The sequence below is a fragment of the Anser brachyrhynchus genome, assembly GCF_964034855.1.
Source record: "Anser brachyrhynchus genome assembly, chromosome: 20".
Taxonomy (NCBI): domain Eukaryota; kingdom Metazoa; phylum Chordata; class Aves; order Anseriformes; family Anatidae; genus Anser; species Anser brachyrhynchus.
In genome coordinates this window covers 8,745,065-8,761,701 of record NC_137713.1, presented here as the reverse complement: position 1 = coordinate 8,761,701, position 16,637 = coordinate 8,745,065, and the positions used below count along the sequence as shown (strand labels likewise).

The 16,637-nt window shown below is 45.5% G+C and overlaps 1 protein-coding gene across 2 annotated transcripts in view; it reads right to left on the bottom strand.

Annotated features, from left to right (window-relative positions):
* LOC308180757 (sphingosine-1-phosphate transporter SPNS2-like) overlaps positions 1 to 8,468 on the bottom strand; it is a 136,122-nt gene extending 127,654 nt beyond the window's left edge. The window contains exon 1 of one of the 2 annotated variants that reach the window (XR_013941176.1): positions 7,985 to 8,468. Coding sequence is in view for 1 of the 2 variants with exons in the window: in XM_080562899.1 (XP_080419025.1) it covers positions 7,985 to 8,294 (310 nt within the window). In the remaining variant the exon portion in view is untranslated. The remainder of the gene's footprint in view (positions 1 to 7,984) is intronic. The other variant, XM_080562899.1, reaches the window with a different exon arrangement.
* Positions 8,469 to 16,637: the final 8,169 nt, after the last annotated feature.

Genomic DNA, 16,637 nt, shown 5'->3' with positions numbered 1-16,637 from the left:
TGTCCCTTCTCTTCAAGGAGAGGTGTTCTGCGATTTTCAGTTGTGATAGAAAACCTGTAGTTCTGCAGAGGGGTGACTGACACGTGTTCCCCCAACACAAACTACAGGTGAGAGCTGAAACATCACCCTCACCACATTGTTGTTGTAGTTTGATATTTTGGGAGACAACATGCTGGTTGTCTTGTGTGGAGGCTTTCATGGAACACACTGCATCACGAAGAGTGGGAAGAAACCTGCACAGAGCCCTCCAGAAGAAACCTTCAGCCTCTTCTGACTGGGAATAGGTCCAAAGCGATGACCCCCAAAGTGGAGGACCCACATCCCATCCGGGATCCCTTACATTCTCACTTTCCTGATTATTTATACTGCTGTAAAACCAGAAGCAGGGAAACTTGTGTTCTCTCCCTTTCACTTCCTCTCTATGCAACCCTACAGAAATAGCTGGGTTACACAAGACAAACACCCACAAAACAACAATGCAAGCAAACATGTCAAAAAAAACGTGTGTATGAGATGCCTACTGCGTACGCCAATTCTAAGTACAGTACTCGTTCAGTCTATAAAGAGCATGCAAATCTATTTTAATAGTACCAAACTCAAAGGGAGGTTTTCTAGTACTCATAAATCAGAACTAAGGGGTTTGGTTTTAACTTCGTTGTCGAGCTTTTGTTTTTGTTTTGCCTGTACCTGTCTCAGATGTGCTTCTTGAGTTTCAGACCAAGAATTTCAGACCAGTTCACCAAGAATACAGTTTTTATGAGGAGCCCATGCCACCTTCTGTACCCAAACCTCTCTAGAAACCAGCAGGAGTTGTTCACATCACTGCACCTCTTTGGGCTCTGAGCCCAAGCCCATCCTGCTCAACTCCCATTAACTTCCATGGCCCCTTAGGCATTTCACGGGTCCTTCATAGGACTGATTTTGAACATTCATTATTTTTTTCTCTGAAACACTCTACACCCTACATCCACGGCACCAATTTCCAGAAAACTCAACTAAAGAGAAAGATGTCATCCTCCATCTCCCATTTCCTATGGACGTTTTCATGCTTTTTGCTGTGATCCTGATCATGTTTGGTAGATGCTGCCTGCAAACACCTGCTGATTGCTTCCATTGCCTTCCCTCAAATCCCTCCCCAGTCTCTGGCTGTGCTGCCTACAGAAGGACGTACCAGCTTCTCTGCCGGGGATCCTTACACTAACCTCCCCTGTGTCTCATCTCCCTCAGGCTCCTCCACCTGTGGCCTACAGCCCTCTGATATCTCTTGACTGTGGTGGCTTCACACCGATAGCTAGCTAAGCTCCACCGCTGCCCCTCCTCTCCAGAACAAGGGGAGATGCTATGATGAAAAGAAAGCTCAGAGGTTGAGATAAAGACAGGGAGATCACTCACCAATTACCATCACGGGCAGACCAGACTCAGCATAAGGGAGATTAATGTAATTTATTGCCTACAGATAACAGAGTAGAGCAGTGACAACTAAGAGCACCTCTCCACCATCCACCCTCACCATTCCTTTCCCCCGAGCAGCGCTGGGGAATGGGGGCTGCGTTCAGTTCCTGACGCTTCGTCTCTGCCGCTCCTTCACGGTCACTCTGCCCCTGCTCCACGTGGGGTCCAGGGGCTTCCCACAGGCAGCAGCTCTTCAAAAACTGCTCCCACATGGGTCTGAATCCATCCTTCAGGAGCAAACTGCTCCAGCACGGGTCCTCCATGGGCGGCAGCTCCCCCCAGACCCCCTGCTCCTGCGTGGGCTCCTCTCCACGGGCTGCAGCTCCGGCCCGGGGCCTGCTCCTGCGGGGGCTCTCCATGGGCCGCGGCCTCCTCCAGGCCACATCCACCTGCTCCAGTGGGGGCTCCTCCACGGGCTGCAGCGTGGAGATCTGCTCCGTGTGGGACCCATGGGTGCAGGGGGACAGCCTGCTCCACCAGGGGCCTCTCCCCAGGCCGCAGGGGAACTGCTGCTGTGTGCCTGGAGCACCTCCTGCACTCACCGTGGGGGCTGCAGGGCTGGTTCTCTACGTGCTCTCACTCCTCTCTCCCAGCTGCTGTCATGCAGCAGTTTTTTTCCTTTTTGCTCTCCCAGAGGCACAACCAACATCTCTTACAGGCTCGGCTCTGGCCAGCAGCAGGACCCTTTTGGATCTGGCTCTGATCTGACATGGGGCAGCTGCTGGGCTCTGCTCCCAGATGCCAGCCCTGCAGGTCCCCTGCTACCAAAACCTTGCCACCTAAGCCCAAAACACTGATGCATGTGGATTATAAGTACTGTGGGTGTACTGTCTTGTTCAGCAGGAGCTGCACTACAGGGTCCTCGTCTATAATTAGTACACATAAAGCAATGATGATGCCAAAAAGCAACTCAGCAAAAGTTCTGATCTCCAAAGTTCTTAATTTCTATCTGTAAAATAAAACTGTGGTTTCCCACTGAATTTCCTGAATAGGTGTCACAAACCCATATTAGCAAAACCTTTATAATAAAGATCCTCTTTACATCCTTACAAACTTTGATTCAGGCAACACTTCATCCCACCATATTTCAGTCATGAGTTCCCCTGCACTATGGGGACACCATCTCTAAAGATATAAAGCAAGAGCTGTGGACTTTCATATTATGGCAAAGTCACTGATTTTTAACCATGTCTACTGAACCTAGTACTCTACCATGCTACCTAGCGTGCAGTTTAGTTGCTTCTGGTGTACAGTCAACAAGAAGCAATAAAGAATAAATATGTAATAAATAGGGACAACTGAAAACAAGTTGACTGATGGAATTTAACCATATTATAGCTTGGCATGGTATTTGAAAAGTCCTGAAGGAATGATTACAGAATTCCTACACCTTTGACCAGAGAAGCTTCTCCACACAGCTTCTAATATTGACAGTCTCAGAGATCAAGGGACTAATAAGATCATCACATTCTTAAGAATGCACTGAATATTTATGAGGACCTTAACTCCATGTAATAAAGCCCATATTCACTGGCTGTGAATGCTTGGATGCTTTAGGGATAAAATAAATCAACAGGCATAAAAGAGGATCTTAGAGGCAAACAGGAAAATCTGCACATAATAACAAAGATAGTAACTATCTGGCAAATCTACATCACAAGGAAGAAAAATACTATGATTAAACATAATAAGACTTCACTTGAAATGTAAAATACTCAGGAACAAATCTTGCCAACTCGCATAAGAGCCAGCAAACAGGAAGTAGCTGACGATGCAGTAAAGCCCATCGCACAGGGAAAAGACAACATTAGAGAACCAGATGCTACTACGCAGTCTTCGCCGTCGCGCTGCAGAGTGATTTCTATTGCTCGTTTCTGAAGTGTGTGAGTTTCAGTGCTCCCAGCTTTTGTTCACACTGCAGCACTTCTTGAATTCTGAGCCAGTAACAGGTGCCCAAGCAAAAAAAATACTGTTGTTCTTTTGCAAATTCTCGTGTCTGTGAGCTACTGACACCACTGGCTCAAGCATCCTTTCCTAGCGTTTGCCAGCATTGCACTCCTTCTACAGCTGAATCCTAGGTAACAGCAAGACTCAGATTAGCTTCACTAGATGAAAAATGAAGAGCTTGCACTGCCACTTAATGGTTTCCTCCCTGAAACTATACGCACTGAGCATAGTCTTGTTACAGTTTGGACAGGGGGATCCCTTTATCCCACCACGTGTATGAGACTTTAGATTGCATGAAGACCATTCAGTATGAAACATGAATGATATTCATGCAGTCTAAGATTTCACACATTAAGGTAATAGATTACAATTGCAAACGTGAACTCACAAATTACAGAAAGCAGTTTTGCCTCATAAACTCCTGAATGTCTTGGCATTTGGAGTTAGTTTTGAACCCTTCCTAACCCTTCAGTTATAGCTTGTACTACATAGTTTTAAACTTGACTTTCAACTTTCAGTAATCATTTGCATGTGTGTGTATCTTCAAAGAATGGTATTTGCAACTATGTGTTGTAATGGGAGGCTAATTAACACAAATATGGTTATTAGCAAGTTAGAGACATTTACAAGACAAAAACACCAGACCAAAGCCTATGGCTTACTGCGTCACAGGGATAGAGAATCTCAAGGGTGGACTCGTCCCAGCCAAGACTGTGCCACTAACTACATTACCATGGGCAAATCGCCGACACTTTACAACTCTTCCCCTTCTGTAGTGGGATAGTAAGACTCACTCACTTCGCTGGGGAGTTCTGCAGCTTAATTAAATCATTACCTTTAAATTAAAGGCACTACAGAAATGCCAGGAAGTAGCGTCTGAATTAGAAGGTGGAGGTGACACCCTAAATGAAGCAAGACTATTTTCATCGTCAACAGCAGGCACAGTAAAAGGTCATTCATGGCATAATTGCGAAACCGCATTCCAAGCTTCTGAAGGTAAGATGACTTTTCCCAAAACTTCATTAAGGAAGAGGATATGTCCCAGCATCACTAGATGGCTGAAATGCTATAGTGTCACAGGTAATCTACAAGGATTTCATAACTGCTAATCTTCCCTTTTCCTTATTTTTTGTTTTTCTAATAGCAACAAAATACCATGGCTCTTTGAAAGAACGCTCTTTCCACAGGCAACTGTTTTCGGTATGATCAAAGACCTATTAAGAAAATTGCAGAGGATCATTTCCCTTCAAGTCAGTAATGTTCAGCACTGTTTTCAATCTTTTCTTTATAAGAGCCACAGTAGAGGCACTCCCACATTTTGTCTGGGAGAGCTTCTCCCAAATATCATTATATTCTAATATTCCCCATGTGCAGTGGGAATTCTCAGCTCTGCACCAACATTAGGACGTTACTGAAAGATTCAATATTACTATTCAGGCTTTTTATTTTGAAAGTATTGGAAGAAACTTATTCTTAAACCATAAGAAATAGGACGGCCCTCAGCAGAGGCCCAGTTTTACTGTGTATTCCCAAAAGGGCCTCAACTCAGTGTCAGGTGTGAAGCTGTGCATGTCCCACATCTCCAACGGCACTCCAGTTTTGTCACGGAATGTCCCAGATACCAAAAGGCACATCCCGTCCCAAACGTCTTTCACCTGTAATAGGACATCCTTGAAACCAGAACTAGGGAAACAGGTACCTACTTCTTTCTTTGCTGCACCTGAAAAAGATTACCCCAAAACACCCCACTATACACGATCTTTGCATTCAGAAGTAAGAGTGTAAACACCAAGGAACACCGCATTTGCTGTCCACCTTTTAGCAATGAGGAGCAAGACGTGCCATGGGAGGGGGCAGCCTCCAATTTCTTTCTGTTACATAAGATCTCCCTGCACTGACTGGATGCGCATTATCTAAATTCTGTGTGGTTTAGTTAGAAAATAGCAGAAGATGCTCTGAGAATTACATCTGCAACAAAGAATTCCACAGATCATCATCTTTTCTAAATATGATGACTTTGACTAAATATATACCTGCTTTAAAAACGTGCATCTGTGACCAGGAAGACCAAAACAGCTGCAAATTAAGTTTTAAAATAAGACAGAAGGTATGCTTTTAGCATCATGGCCAAACAACCAGGTTCTCTGCTCATGTCTGTCAGTCAGCTGCCTACTGACCACTTTGGGGCGTTTCAGGACGAAGTCCTAAAGTTTTCCTTTAAAAAAAGAGAAAAAAAAATGGGTAGAGGACTCTTACAGGACACCAAGAGAAAGGTTAATGACAAAGGTCAACTCTTATTTGACCTCAGAGAACCCACATCAGGGATCACCCTGGAGACACAAGTCCCCAGGAACCAGTTTCCATTGGTACCGCCGCTCCCGAACACTTTTTTTGGATGGAGCTGGAACCAGGAATTAACACAGTTCTCACAGCAGGTCACTGGCCTTAGGTGAGTCGTAACTTCTCATGCTACTTCCCCTGCCGTAATGTGGCTAGTGTTAAAGCACCTTATTATGTTGCTGCAACAATTCATATTTGCAACGTACTTTGAAGGTCTGAAGGGTTGTATTCACTAATTATTACCTGTCTTGAGACATGAACTGAATATTCAAAGTGCTAGCTTGATTCATATGCAAGTGCACGTCACATAAGTATGTGGTATGCACTGAGACTCAACAAATAAAAGCAAAGATTGCTTTTAAAGAAGACTTCATTATGAAGTCAGCTTTGAGCACAAAAATATATAATTTTATTACCACAGCTCTTCTATTAGACCAGATTTAAATTGTTCCTTGTTTCAGATTAGCACTTTATAAAACATCAGTTTGAAAAACAAATAGCAACCAGCACAAGACAAATAGGTCGTGCAAAACTTGGTTCTGCCCCCAGCCGTCCCTAAAGGGAAAGTCTGATGTTGGAGATCTCGTAACCTTTGCTATCAAGCTGAAAGCTAGCAGATAAGTTCCACGGGGTGGTTACTGAGTACTGCCAAACCAGAGCTTACCCTAGAAATACTGTAGTGCTGGTGATGCTACATCCCAGCAGACAGGCATTTTTATCCTCTCTTTGGTCAGGCACTTTTCAGCCTTCCCACAAATGAAGATGTTTCTCCCCTCCCCTGCCAGAGCATCCCACATATTCTGTACTTGAAGACAAAAAATGAGATGACAGAACTGTTGCTCAAAGTAACATAACAAACAGGTGAATAAGATAATGATTTAAATACATATATATAAACAGCCTGTGTATGCGTGATGGGGGATAGCTTCCTGAAAAAGAACCTTTCTACACCTGGAAGGAAAATGGTGCTTCGTGGTCACTCTCCGCGCTAGAGATTCCTATTTGAGGGTGAGGGAGCAAACTACAATTTCCTCGCCTAATAACAGAGCAATGTCGGATCTTCAGGCTGCCTCCCGTAATATGCTGAGGACCAAGTGACTGCTTGGTACCTCCCAAGACCGGGCCTTTGCATTTCCAGAAGGAGCAAGCCCTGTCTAAATATCATAATAAAAAGCCACAACAACAGTCAGCTAAATTTTCATTCTAACCCTTTCCATTTTGCTACCGCAAACAGAACCAAACCATCCTGGCCAACTTACGCTGACAGCAACGACTGGATTTGTATCCCTTGCACCCTATTACTGCCCTACAAACATATTTTAATGCAGCATAAACAAATACGCTGATTTGCTTAACACCACATCGAGTCCTAGCGATTAAAATATGTATATGCATAGAGCAAAATTTATACATGCGCAGACGCATTTATAAGCTCCGAAGACAGAAATTATCAGTATTGCCAAACGCAGAATATGCATTATAGTTAATTACACGAGACAGTTGAGTGCCGCCAAGCCTACTTCATTTCTAATTAGAAAAACTTCAGCGATCGTTTTCTTCCCCGCTGCTATCGCCTGACAGGAACAAACGAGGAGTCCCCTCCGGGGACTGTGCAGTGCATCCTGACACGCGTTTGTTTCCAAACCCAGGCTCGCAGCAGCGCTAGCCGCTGGGGCATGCAGCGCCTGGCTCGCCCTTCGCTGCCGGCTCGAAGGCGAGAGGCGCCCCGCAAGGTGCAGCGCGACGCCCCAGCACCCATCCCAGTGCTGGTGGCACCTGCTTGCCAGGTCCATGGGGCAGAGACCCTTCTGGAGAAGGGGGTTTGCTTCGGCACGGCTTGCACCCCGTTTTCTTGGGGGCTGCGTCTCCCCAGTGGCAGCTGCCACCTGGACTGGGGATGCTGCTGGCACCCCACGGCACCTCGAGCATCCCTGTCGGCGCTGCCCGAGGAAGCACCGCTCGCTTCCCCCGTGCCAAGCCCGGACAAACAAAGGACTCCTCCTTTTATTTCCCATAAAATTAAAGCAAACCAGAGAACAATACCACGGGGGCCTCACAATGGGCGCTGCAGCAGCCCGCCTCACCCTAACCCACACCAGGGCGAAACGGAGCCCGGACCCCTGCAACCCAACCGGGGACCGAGCCCCGCTTCCCCCCGACCCCAAACCCCCAAATGCCGCCCGGGGACCCCAGCCAGGAGCCCCCCACGGCGGGGAAAGCAGCGGGGAGGCCGCGCTGCCCTCACCTGCCACCGTGTACCGGTCCAGGTAGTTGAGCACGTTGCCCACGCTGAGGATGCCGGCGGCCGCCACGCGTGCCCGGCCGAGGCTCGGTGCCTTGCGACGGGCTGCGGGGCGCTCGGGCGGCGGGTTCATGCTGCCCGACAGCGTCTGCACCTCGCCCTCCGCTCCCCGGCCGCAGCAGCCTCGCTCGCCCTCTTCTTCTTCCTCCTCCTCCTCCTCCTCCTCCTCCTCCTCTTCCTCGTCACCGGCTCGGAGCCGCCCGCCGCAAGCCGGGCTGCTGCCGGAGGAGCCGTCGCTTTCCAGGCACATCATGGGGCTGCGGGAGGCAGCGCCGCGGAGCCTCCAGCGCGGAGCCGCCGCCGCCGCCGAACCTCCGCCGCCGCCGCCGCCTCAGCGCCGCATCCCGCGGCCGCCCCAGCCCCAGCCCCTGCCCGCGGGACCGGCGGCCGCCGCCTGACAGCCGGGGCGGGGCCAGGCAGAGAGGGGGCGGGCTCGGGTTGTGGCTCTGCCCACTGCCCCCCCTCAGTCCTGTCAGGGGTTGGGGTTTGGAGGCGAGGGAATGGAGGGTTCTCCTCAGGGACCCCCGGAGATATGGGGGGACCTGGGGGTCTCGGCAGGGTGGGAGGGAAGGGACTGGGCACGGTTCATTGGTGGGTTCAAATAATGGGTGTCCCAGATGCAGTGTTATTAAGCTATGGTGCTATGCAGCTGCTGAGGGAACGCTCCTTGTGTGTGGAGCCTGGGTGGCAGACGGGGCTCGAGATGATTACCAGGGCCAGTTGGTGGCTGAGGGGAAACTGCACAAGTCCCACCTCAGCCCACCTTTGGATTACGTTTTAACCCCAAGCCCACCTCTACCTCAAGTTTTAACCCCACCTCCACCTCAGGTTTTAACCCCAAGCCCACCTCCACCTCAAGTTTTAACCCCACCTTCACCTCAAGTTTTAACCCCAAGCCCACCTCCACCTCAGGTTTTAACCCCAAGCCCACGTCCACCTCAGTTTTTTTTTCCACCTCCACATCAGGTTTTAACCACAAGCCCACACAAAAAGCTCCTCGCATAGTTTCAGCTCCCAGAGTCGTCTACACACAGGAGCGCTGCCAGGGAAGGGACGATGTGAGGCGAGGTGAGGGTGAGCTGCCATGTTCTGCAATGTGCTGCCGACCTCGCCGCTTTCTGCCTGCCCCCCCGTGATTTTCCTACTGCACGGCGGTGGCTTCAGGAACAACACACGGCTTCAAAGGAAGTAAAATGGCTCCAAAATTCCCCGTGCTGAGAGCAGTTTTGCCCCACTCCCTACAAAGTTCCACCTTGGAGCTAAGGGCCGAGAGAAATTTCATTTCAAAAGGAGAATTCTTCAAAGAGATAAAAGCGTTCATAACCTGAGTGGCTCCAGCCTGTCGTACCTGTAGTAAAACTACAAAAGCTAGCTCCAAAGCGAGGAGTAAAATGACACCTAGGAGCTCACGTGCACCTGCCCAGGAGCAGTAGGTTATGATTTCAGGTTTCCTACCTACAGAACTGTATCATGAGTGAGGCCTTCGTCTCTGGGATAAGTACTTAAACAAAACCTGTCACCTACCTCTGAACAAACCAGGGTTACTCAGAGGAGCAGCACAGCATGGTGTGTGCACCCAGCACAGCTTTGTCACACCCTTCTCGGCGCTGCAACCAGTCTCGGCTGTGACCAGGCACCAATGACACCAGGGCCAGACCGTGTCCTAATCCAGGGAGAAACTGCAGAAGGAAACCTGGCGGTGCTGCAGGTGAAAAGGGCACTTTCTGGTGAGGCAGCATGCCATTCGGTTCTGTTTGGGCAATGCGCCATGAAGGAGAAGAGTGAGCACTGTTTCTGATGACACTCGATACTCCCAGTAACGGTAAGTGACGTTTTTACATTGAGAGTAGGTCTGCATAGATGTTACAGAGCTGGTTTCGGTAACAGAAACAGAGTAGCTTGCGGTAATATAGATGATGTTCAAGTTAACTTGTCTGAATCTAGAGAAATTTATTTACCCCATAACAGCATTTGCAGTTCAGATTTGACTGACTGCATGGCAAAGTTTATACTGACAAGACTGCTTCTTTACATTCCCACTAATTTCATTATTCAAGTGGTATATGAGGTATATGTGGTTCTGAGGGTTCAGGAAGTTCCTCAGAGGCCAGCCAAAGTATCCAGGATCCCTCACAGGTCTGCTCAGCACGGTCTGCTCCAAAGACTGTTCCACGCCGCTTGTGCTCCCCATGGGCATTGCGTACAGTCCCCAAAGACTAGTCCTGTTTTGCAAAGAGAGGACACTGTTTAGAAGATGTTAACAAGGTTAACAGGTAAGGCAAAATTAAAGAGCTTAGTTTTATGCATGAAAACGCTTCCTCTGAAAGCAATTAGGAAAGGACAGTTTTCGTGATAAGCAGAAGTTTAATTTTTTTTTCCCATTTCTAACCAATATCAAACACAGCTGATAATGAAGTTAAGGTGGCTTGCTGCACATTAAAATAGCTTAAAAAAGATTGTGGAGTGGCTTCTCCAAATCCCCTGGATCCAACAAATGCCCAAGAGGAGAGTGACCAGCCCAAATGCCAACTTGCTGTTGAAGGCTAACATACACTCAAAAGTCCAGGCAGGCTTCTGATGACCATTGAATATGGAGCAATGCAGAAATGAGCTGAAGGCGCTTCATGTAAGAGCATCCTTTTATTTCTGACACAGATAGGAGCTCCAGCTCAGAAACATCTACAGATACAGCACAAAGAAGGAGGCATTGATCAGGTAGTTACTTCCACAGCCATGCAAGATCTTACAGCCAACCTTAACACCTTCAACTCTACATGACAATTCACGAACAGAGAAGATGCCAATACATAAATCGTGTGACATGGATGCAAAGGAAAAACAGAGGGAACTGGAAAAAATGTGATGGAATTGGCATTACTGGCATGATGATTCATATGACTGAACTGCTAAAATCATTGGTTACTACCTCTTCAGAGGGGCAGAGTAGATTCCAGCTTAAATACACTGCTGTTTTTTTTGCTGTTACAGGTTGTTGAGTGGGGATTTGATTACAGAGTGCAAGTTCTGTCATGGGGAGAAAAATGCCAGTACTAAGAGCTCTAATCAAGTGGAGAAAGGCATAGCAAGAACCAGAACAATGGCTCAGAGCTGGAGTTAGAAAAATCCTAATGAATCATCTGTTTCACATTTGTTAGAGTGATTATCCCCTGGAACAAAATGCTAAAGAAGGGGTGTATTCTCCATCCCTTTGTGTTCTTGGATCCAGGTTGATTGCCTTTCTAGAAAGTGCGTTATTGAACTCAAACATGAGCTATTGCACACCACAAAGAAAACTGGCTGTAATTTAATGATAGGAGGTCAAGTTAGGTGGGTTAAAGTCCCAGCCCTGAAGACAGAAATTCTTACACTGCCTACCAAGTACTTGTTTTCTGCACCCACTTCAGTCTCTAGAGTGATCTGAGCGTAGCCCCAGGGAAAACACGTTACAACAACCTGATCTTGAAATGGGGTTTGCTAAACAGTAGTGTTCTCATAGCCATGGTCATAGAGATGGAGAGCACCTTCCCAGAAACTGGTGATACTATGTTCTCTCTAGAAACTGGGAAGCTCCCTCACTCTGGAAACGCTACCAGGAAGTGAACAGATAGAAGACAATGACAGATCTCTCTCCAGTCCTACCCATTTTGGGGTTTTGAACAGATTGCAACACTGCAAGAACAAGAATAACCTGCAATTGCCCACTGTCTCCTGGCTTCTTTTTTCTTCAGTAATTTCTTGGCTGAATTAACCTGTTACTAGGAATTGATCTTTCTTACACAGCAGCATTTATAAGGTCACCCACCTCAGAAGTGTCTTGTACCATATGTTGTAATGGGTAGAACCGCTGAGAATCAAGCAGGTCTTCCAAATCAGCCAAGGGGGCTACACATTAGCATATACCTCCACATTTTCCAACAGTCACTCTTTCAAACAGACTCTCTCTCTAAGCTATCTGAGGAGACCAGACTCCTAATTTGTGTGTTCAGTGCTCAGCGATGTGAGGAACCCGCTGGTCAAGATCCTTCTCCCTCCACTCTCTTATATGACGTCTCACTGAGGAGAGCTTTGGGCACCAGTGCACTGAAACCTCTTTGCACAGGGTGCCACATGCACAGAGCAACACAGCCAGACCACGTCCCCTTCAGAAGCGTTTAATTATGCAGAGAAGATATGAACAATGCTCCAAGATAAACAGAAGTTTTACAAAGCTCTCAGAAGGCAAATTAGACTTCATCTCAATGTCAAAATGTATTGGTCTTTTAATCGGTTCCCTTGATCCAACAGATATGTGATGGAGGCAGAGATAGTGAATCAAAGGAAAAATCCATGAACAGGAGCTGCCATCCCAAGGCTCAGTTGCTTTCTAACCCTCATGCTGTAGCGCTTGAAATGATAAAATGGATGCAGAAGAAGCTGTATTGCCATGAAAACATTTAGCTTTTGCAGAATACTAGCAGCCACTCTCTCCCTCTACTGCAATCCTACATAAGTGCCTGAATATTTGTTTGGGAATTTTTTGGTTACAATATTTTTTAGAGTTCTAGTCTGTTAGCACAGTATATCTCATGCCAACCACAACGGAAAAAAAATAATTCCTTCCCACACCCAACAAGAAAAAACACAACATACACAAACACCATACCAAAAATCTACAGGCCTAGCAGGCTGTTCAGAATCACAGCATCCAGAGGAGTTGTTACAGCAGGCAAACGCACCGTTATCCTTTGCAGTTTCTAGTGAATGGCCTTTGATGTTCAGGACTGTTGAATGTAGTAATCCATCTCCAAAAATACTGACCTTCATTATACTCAGAGGAGGCTCAGTGCTCCAAATAAACAGAGCTTGTGGCCTCGCCTCAGGTCCCAGCGGGACTACAATTACTAGCACACCACATTTTTGGCAAGTTTTGTCCCATGTTTGAATGGGAGATGTTGAGCCTGAACTACTGCCTCCCCCCACCAGAGGAGTCAGATTCTGCAGATGATAACATGCGTATTTGCTGTTAGTGTCCCACTTCTCAGAACAGCTAAATACTTGAGGTCTGATTAACTAGCATTTAAGAATCCAGAGTGGAATGGAGAGTTACAGAAATAGCATTCTTGCACCACCCCAGCATTTTAGGAAGGCACTGCCAGGTCCATGTGGGAGCAGAGGAATCCCAAAACAATAGGGACAGACCCAGCAGTTACCAGTTTATAAACAGCTTCCTGGCATCTTACAAAAGAGCTTAAGCCACGAGAAGGGGATCCTTACAAAAACAACATCAACAGAAATGGTTGCACCGTTTGCCTTTGCCCACATAAGGACAGATAAGAAATGAGGTCACACAAAGTGGAGCAGGCTGAAACTCTACAGCTCTAACTGCATGGTTTTCACAGTCAACTTAACTCATTTCAAGACCAAATTTCCTCGAGGAACTTGGAAAATTCCAGCTCATTGCTTGCAGCTGTAATTAGGGCCAAGCATCCATTGTCCCAAACATTGTCCCCAAAATCACAATCCCAGTCCCATAACCTCATCTGATTTATATTAATACTTTATCAGGGTCACTTGAATTTATAGTAGTCCATGTGGGCTCAAGCATTTGCATTTAAAAACAGCTATAGCCTCAGCACCTGTAGGGTCAATCTGTATATTCAGAAGAGGGATTTATTTTATTTCACATTTAGTAATTGTCATGCCTTTTCAGCATTTACAGTGAAGCCCTTTGGTTTATAATGTGATACTGGGGACGGACTGAACAGCAGTTACATCCTTGGACTGAATGATTGCTTACAAGTATAGGGGACAGGATTTGACAACTCAATCTATAGGATGGAGGGCACCAGCTTTTATTCTTCAGCAGTTCAACTTAAGTCTCCAGAGTCCACAGCGGTGATTGGCCCACTTGATCAAAGAAAACTGAACACACACGGGTTGCTTCCCTAGTGAATTGCTCTGCCCAACTTGTAAGAAGATCAAGAACATGCAGAGAGCTCTTTGACCGTTACAGCAAATTCTATACCACAAGCATGATAAAAGTCATTCAAAGCTAAACCACTACTCCAAAATTAGAAAACTGAGCTAGGTACTCAAGGTAATGGTGGCTACATGTACTAGCAAGATTCTTTGAAGGGGTCACAGTTTGAATGCAAGCAAGATCATGGAATGTAAAAATGTTCTAAAGAAGAACGTCCAAATTATTCTGGGATCATTCGTGTCTTGAAAGAGAAAGAAGGAGGTTCTCAATCCACTGTCCAGGTAAAGTAGCATGGAGTAGGGGGTGGGCAGATTTGAATTTAAGCTTATATTTTATTGCATGGGAAGCAAAGGAGAGAACACTTCAGTGAGATAGATGCAGAGTAAAGGGACGCGTGTTGTGGGTTACAAAACTAACTGCAACTCTATAAATTATTATCAACTACTATTTCTTAGTTCAAGCAATCTTGTTTCCTAATCAGAGAAATTTTAAATTAAGCATCATCTTCAACAAGAAAAAGAGCTGATCACGTAATTGTTTGTTATGATTTGTGTAGGAGTGCTCCTACCTGGATTGTCTTTCTTGTATGCAAACAGAATATAGCTCATGAGTAATTTCCACTTCTGTGTATAGTGTCTGGTGTTTTAATAGGGCCTATTTCGCGAAGATGAAACAATCATGAGTCCAATTAGGAGAGAAATAACAACAACCAAGGAAGCCACTCACTGAGAAAGAGGCTATAAAATGCATACTATAACCACAAAAAGGACATTTTCTGATAAATTCAAAACCATAGATAAAACAAATTGATAACGAAGCAAAAGGACAAAATATTCTGTAAACAATATTTTCATTTTCAAGTCTATTCTAACATAAGAGTAGTATTGACAGTGTACTACCTCCATCATTAGATAAAGGAGTAGAGCTGTCAACAACAGACTGTGCTGCAGTCTGAAGGTACTAAGGCTTAAGATGCTTTTAAGTCAGAACTTCAGAGATTGTTAAAAGAGCTGGATGAGGGCTCTCTGCTCTGCTGACACAAGACATGCTGATAACTGTTAACATGGAGAGCTTCCAGAAGCCTGGAAGCGAGTTCATGCTGTGCTGATATTTTATAAGTATAAATACAGGTCTGCCAACCTGGCAGTAGTTGTGAGTAAAATAACGTAAAGACTGACACGGGACTCGATTAATCGAGAAATATGGGGATCATGTAATTAGTATCAACGCACAAACATTTATTAAAAAGTAAAAAGGTAATAATTACCAAATGAAATTAATTTTTATTCTAATGGGATCAGAAATTTGCTTGCCTGCCGAAAGGTAACAACATCACTATAATGGACTTTTGCACAACACTTAATTTGGTATTATATAACATGCTGATTAGGGATCCACAACAATTCAGACTTAACATGAGACGTTAAATGAATTAGACTTGGCTATATAACAAGTCACAAGATATAATTGTAAGGGGAGATACATTACTAAACGTATTTCTGAAGGAGTCCCTCAGGAAGTTTAGCTCCGTTTGGTTTAATATATTGTTAGTGACAAGAAGAAAAGCAATCAACAACCAGGGCTACAGTATCTAGTAAAGTAAGAGTGGCAGAGCTTACTGCTGGAACGATCAGGATTGGTTGGTAAACTGGAATAATACATTTTAACAGCTAGGAACACAGAACGTAGGTCTTACAGGACAAAAGATTTTAGTCTGGAAACGTGACTGGGCAGACAGCGAAAGCTCAGTTGAATGTGAGCTCCCAACTGAGTGCTGTAGAAAAAATGGGCTATGAACATCACAGAAACCTGGAGTAGGAAGCGAGTGACATCACCTTTTAATTGTGGTGCCACATCCACTGCTGACACAACAAGTACAGTTTCGTTGACTACCACTCCACTGATAAATAGAAGAGTGAGTACTCAGGAAACAGCTGCAAGAAAGATGAAGGGGCTGGGAACGACGTTTTAAAATGAAAAATTCAAGAAGCTCAATGGGTTTAGATTTTTAGGCCAAGGGCTTACTCGCACTGATTTTTGAGCATATATACGGGAAAATGAATTCTGTTGCTACAGTTCTATCTGTGTAACCGTAAAAAAAAATTTAAAAAAATAAAAATAAATCCTTTCCAGCTAGGATGTGAAACTACATAGATTTGAAGTACAAACAAAATTCATGTTTATCGATAAAGATAATTAGCTGAACCAATTCACCAGCAATTGTCGCAGTTCTACTTTACGAAAAATTATTTAAGCCAAAATCAGATACTTTTCTAAAACCTGTGTAGTTCAAACAGGAAACTGTTGCCAGCTAGCTCTTTTTAGCAGGTAATTCTTCTAAGACAGGTACATCGCATACCTGGTACTCATTGGAGATGCCAAAGCTGATCTTCTCCAACTTCATTCTGAAATGTAATCTACAGCCAGACCAACGTGCAATCACATAACCATGCAAGCCAAGACAAAAGAACAAGGTAATCTCGTGCCTACAGGTGAGAGAAGACTGAGCATCATTGGCAGACTTCTCCACTGTAAAGAAGGCTGGGCTGCATAATGGAAAAACTCACTGCAGCAGGAAGAATATCACAAGCTCTTCAACCTGCATCATTTCCTAAAGCGACTCAATCAGCAATAGTC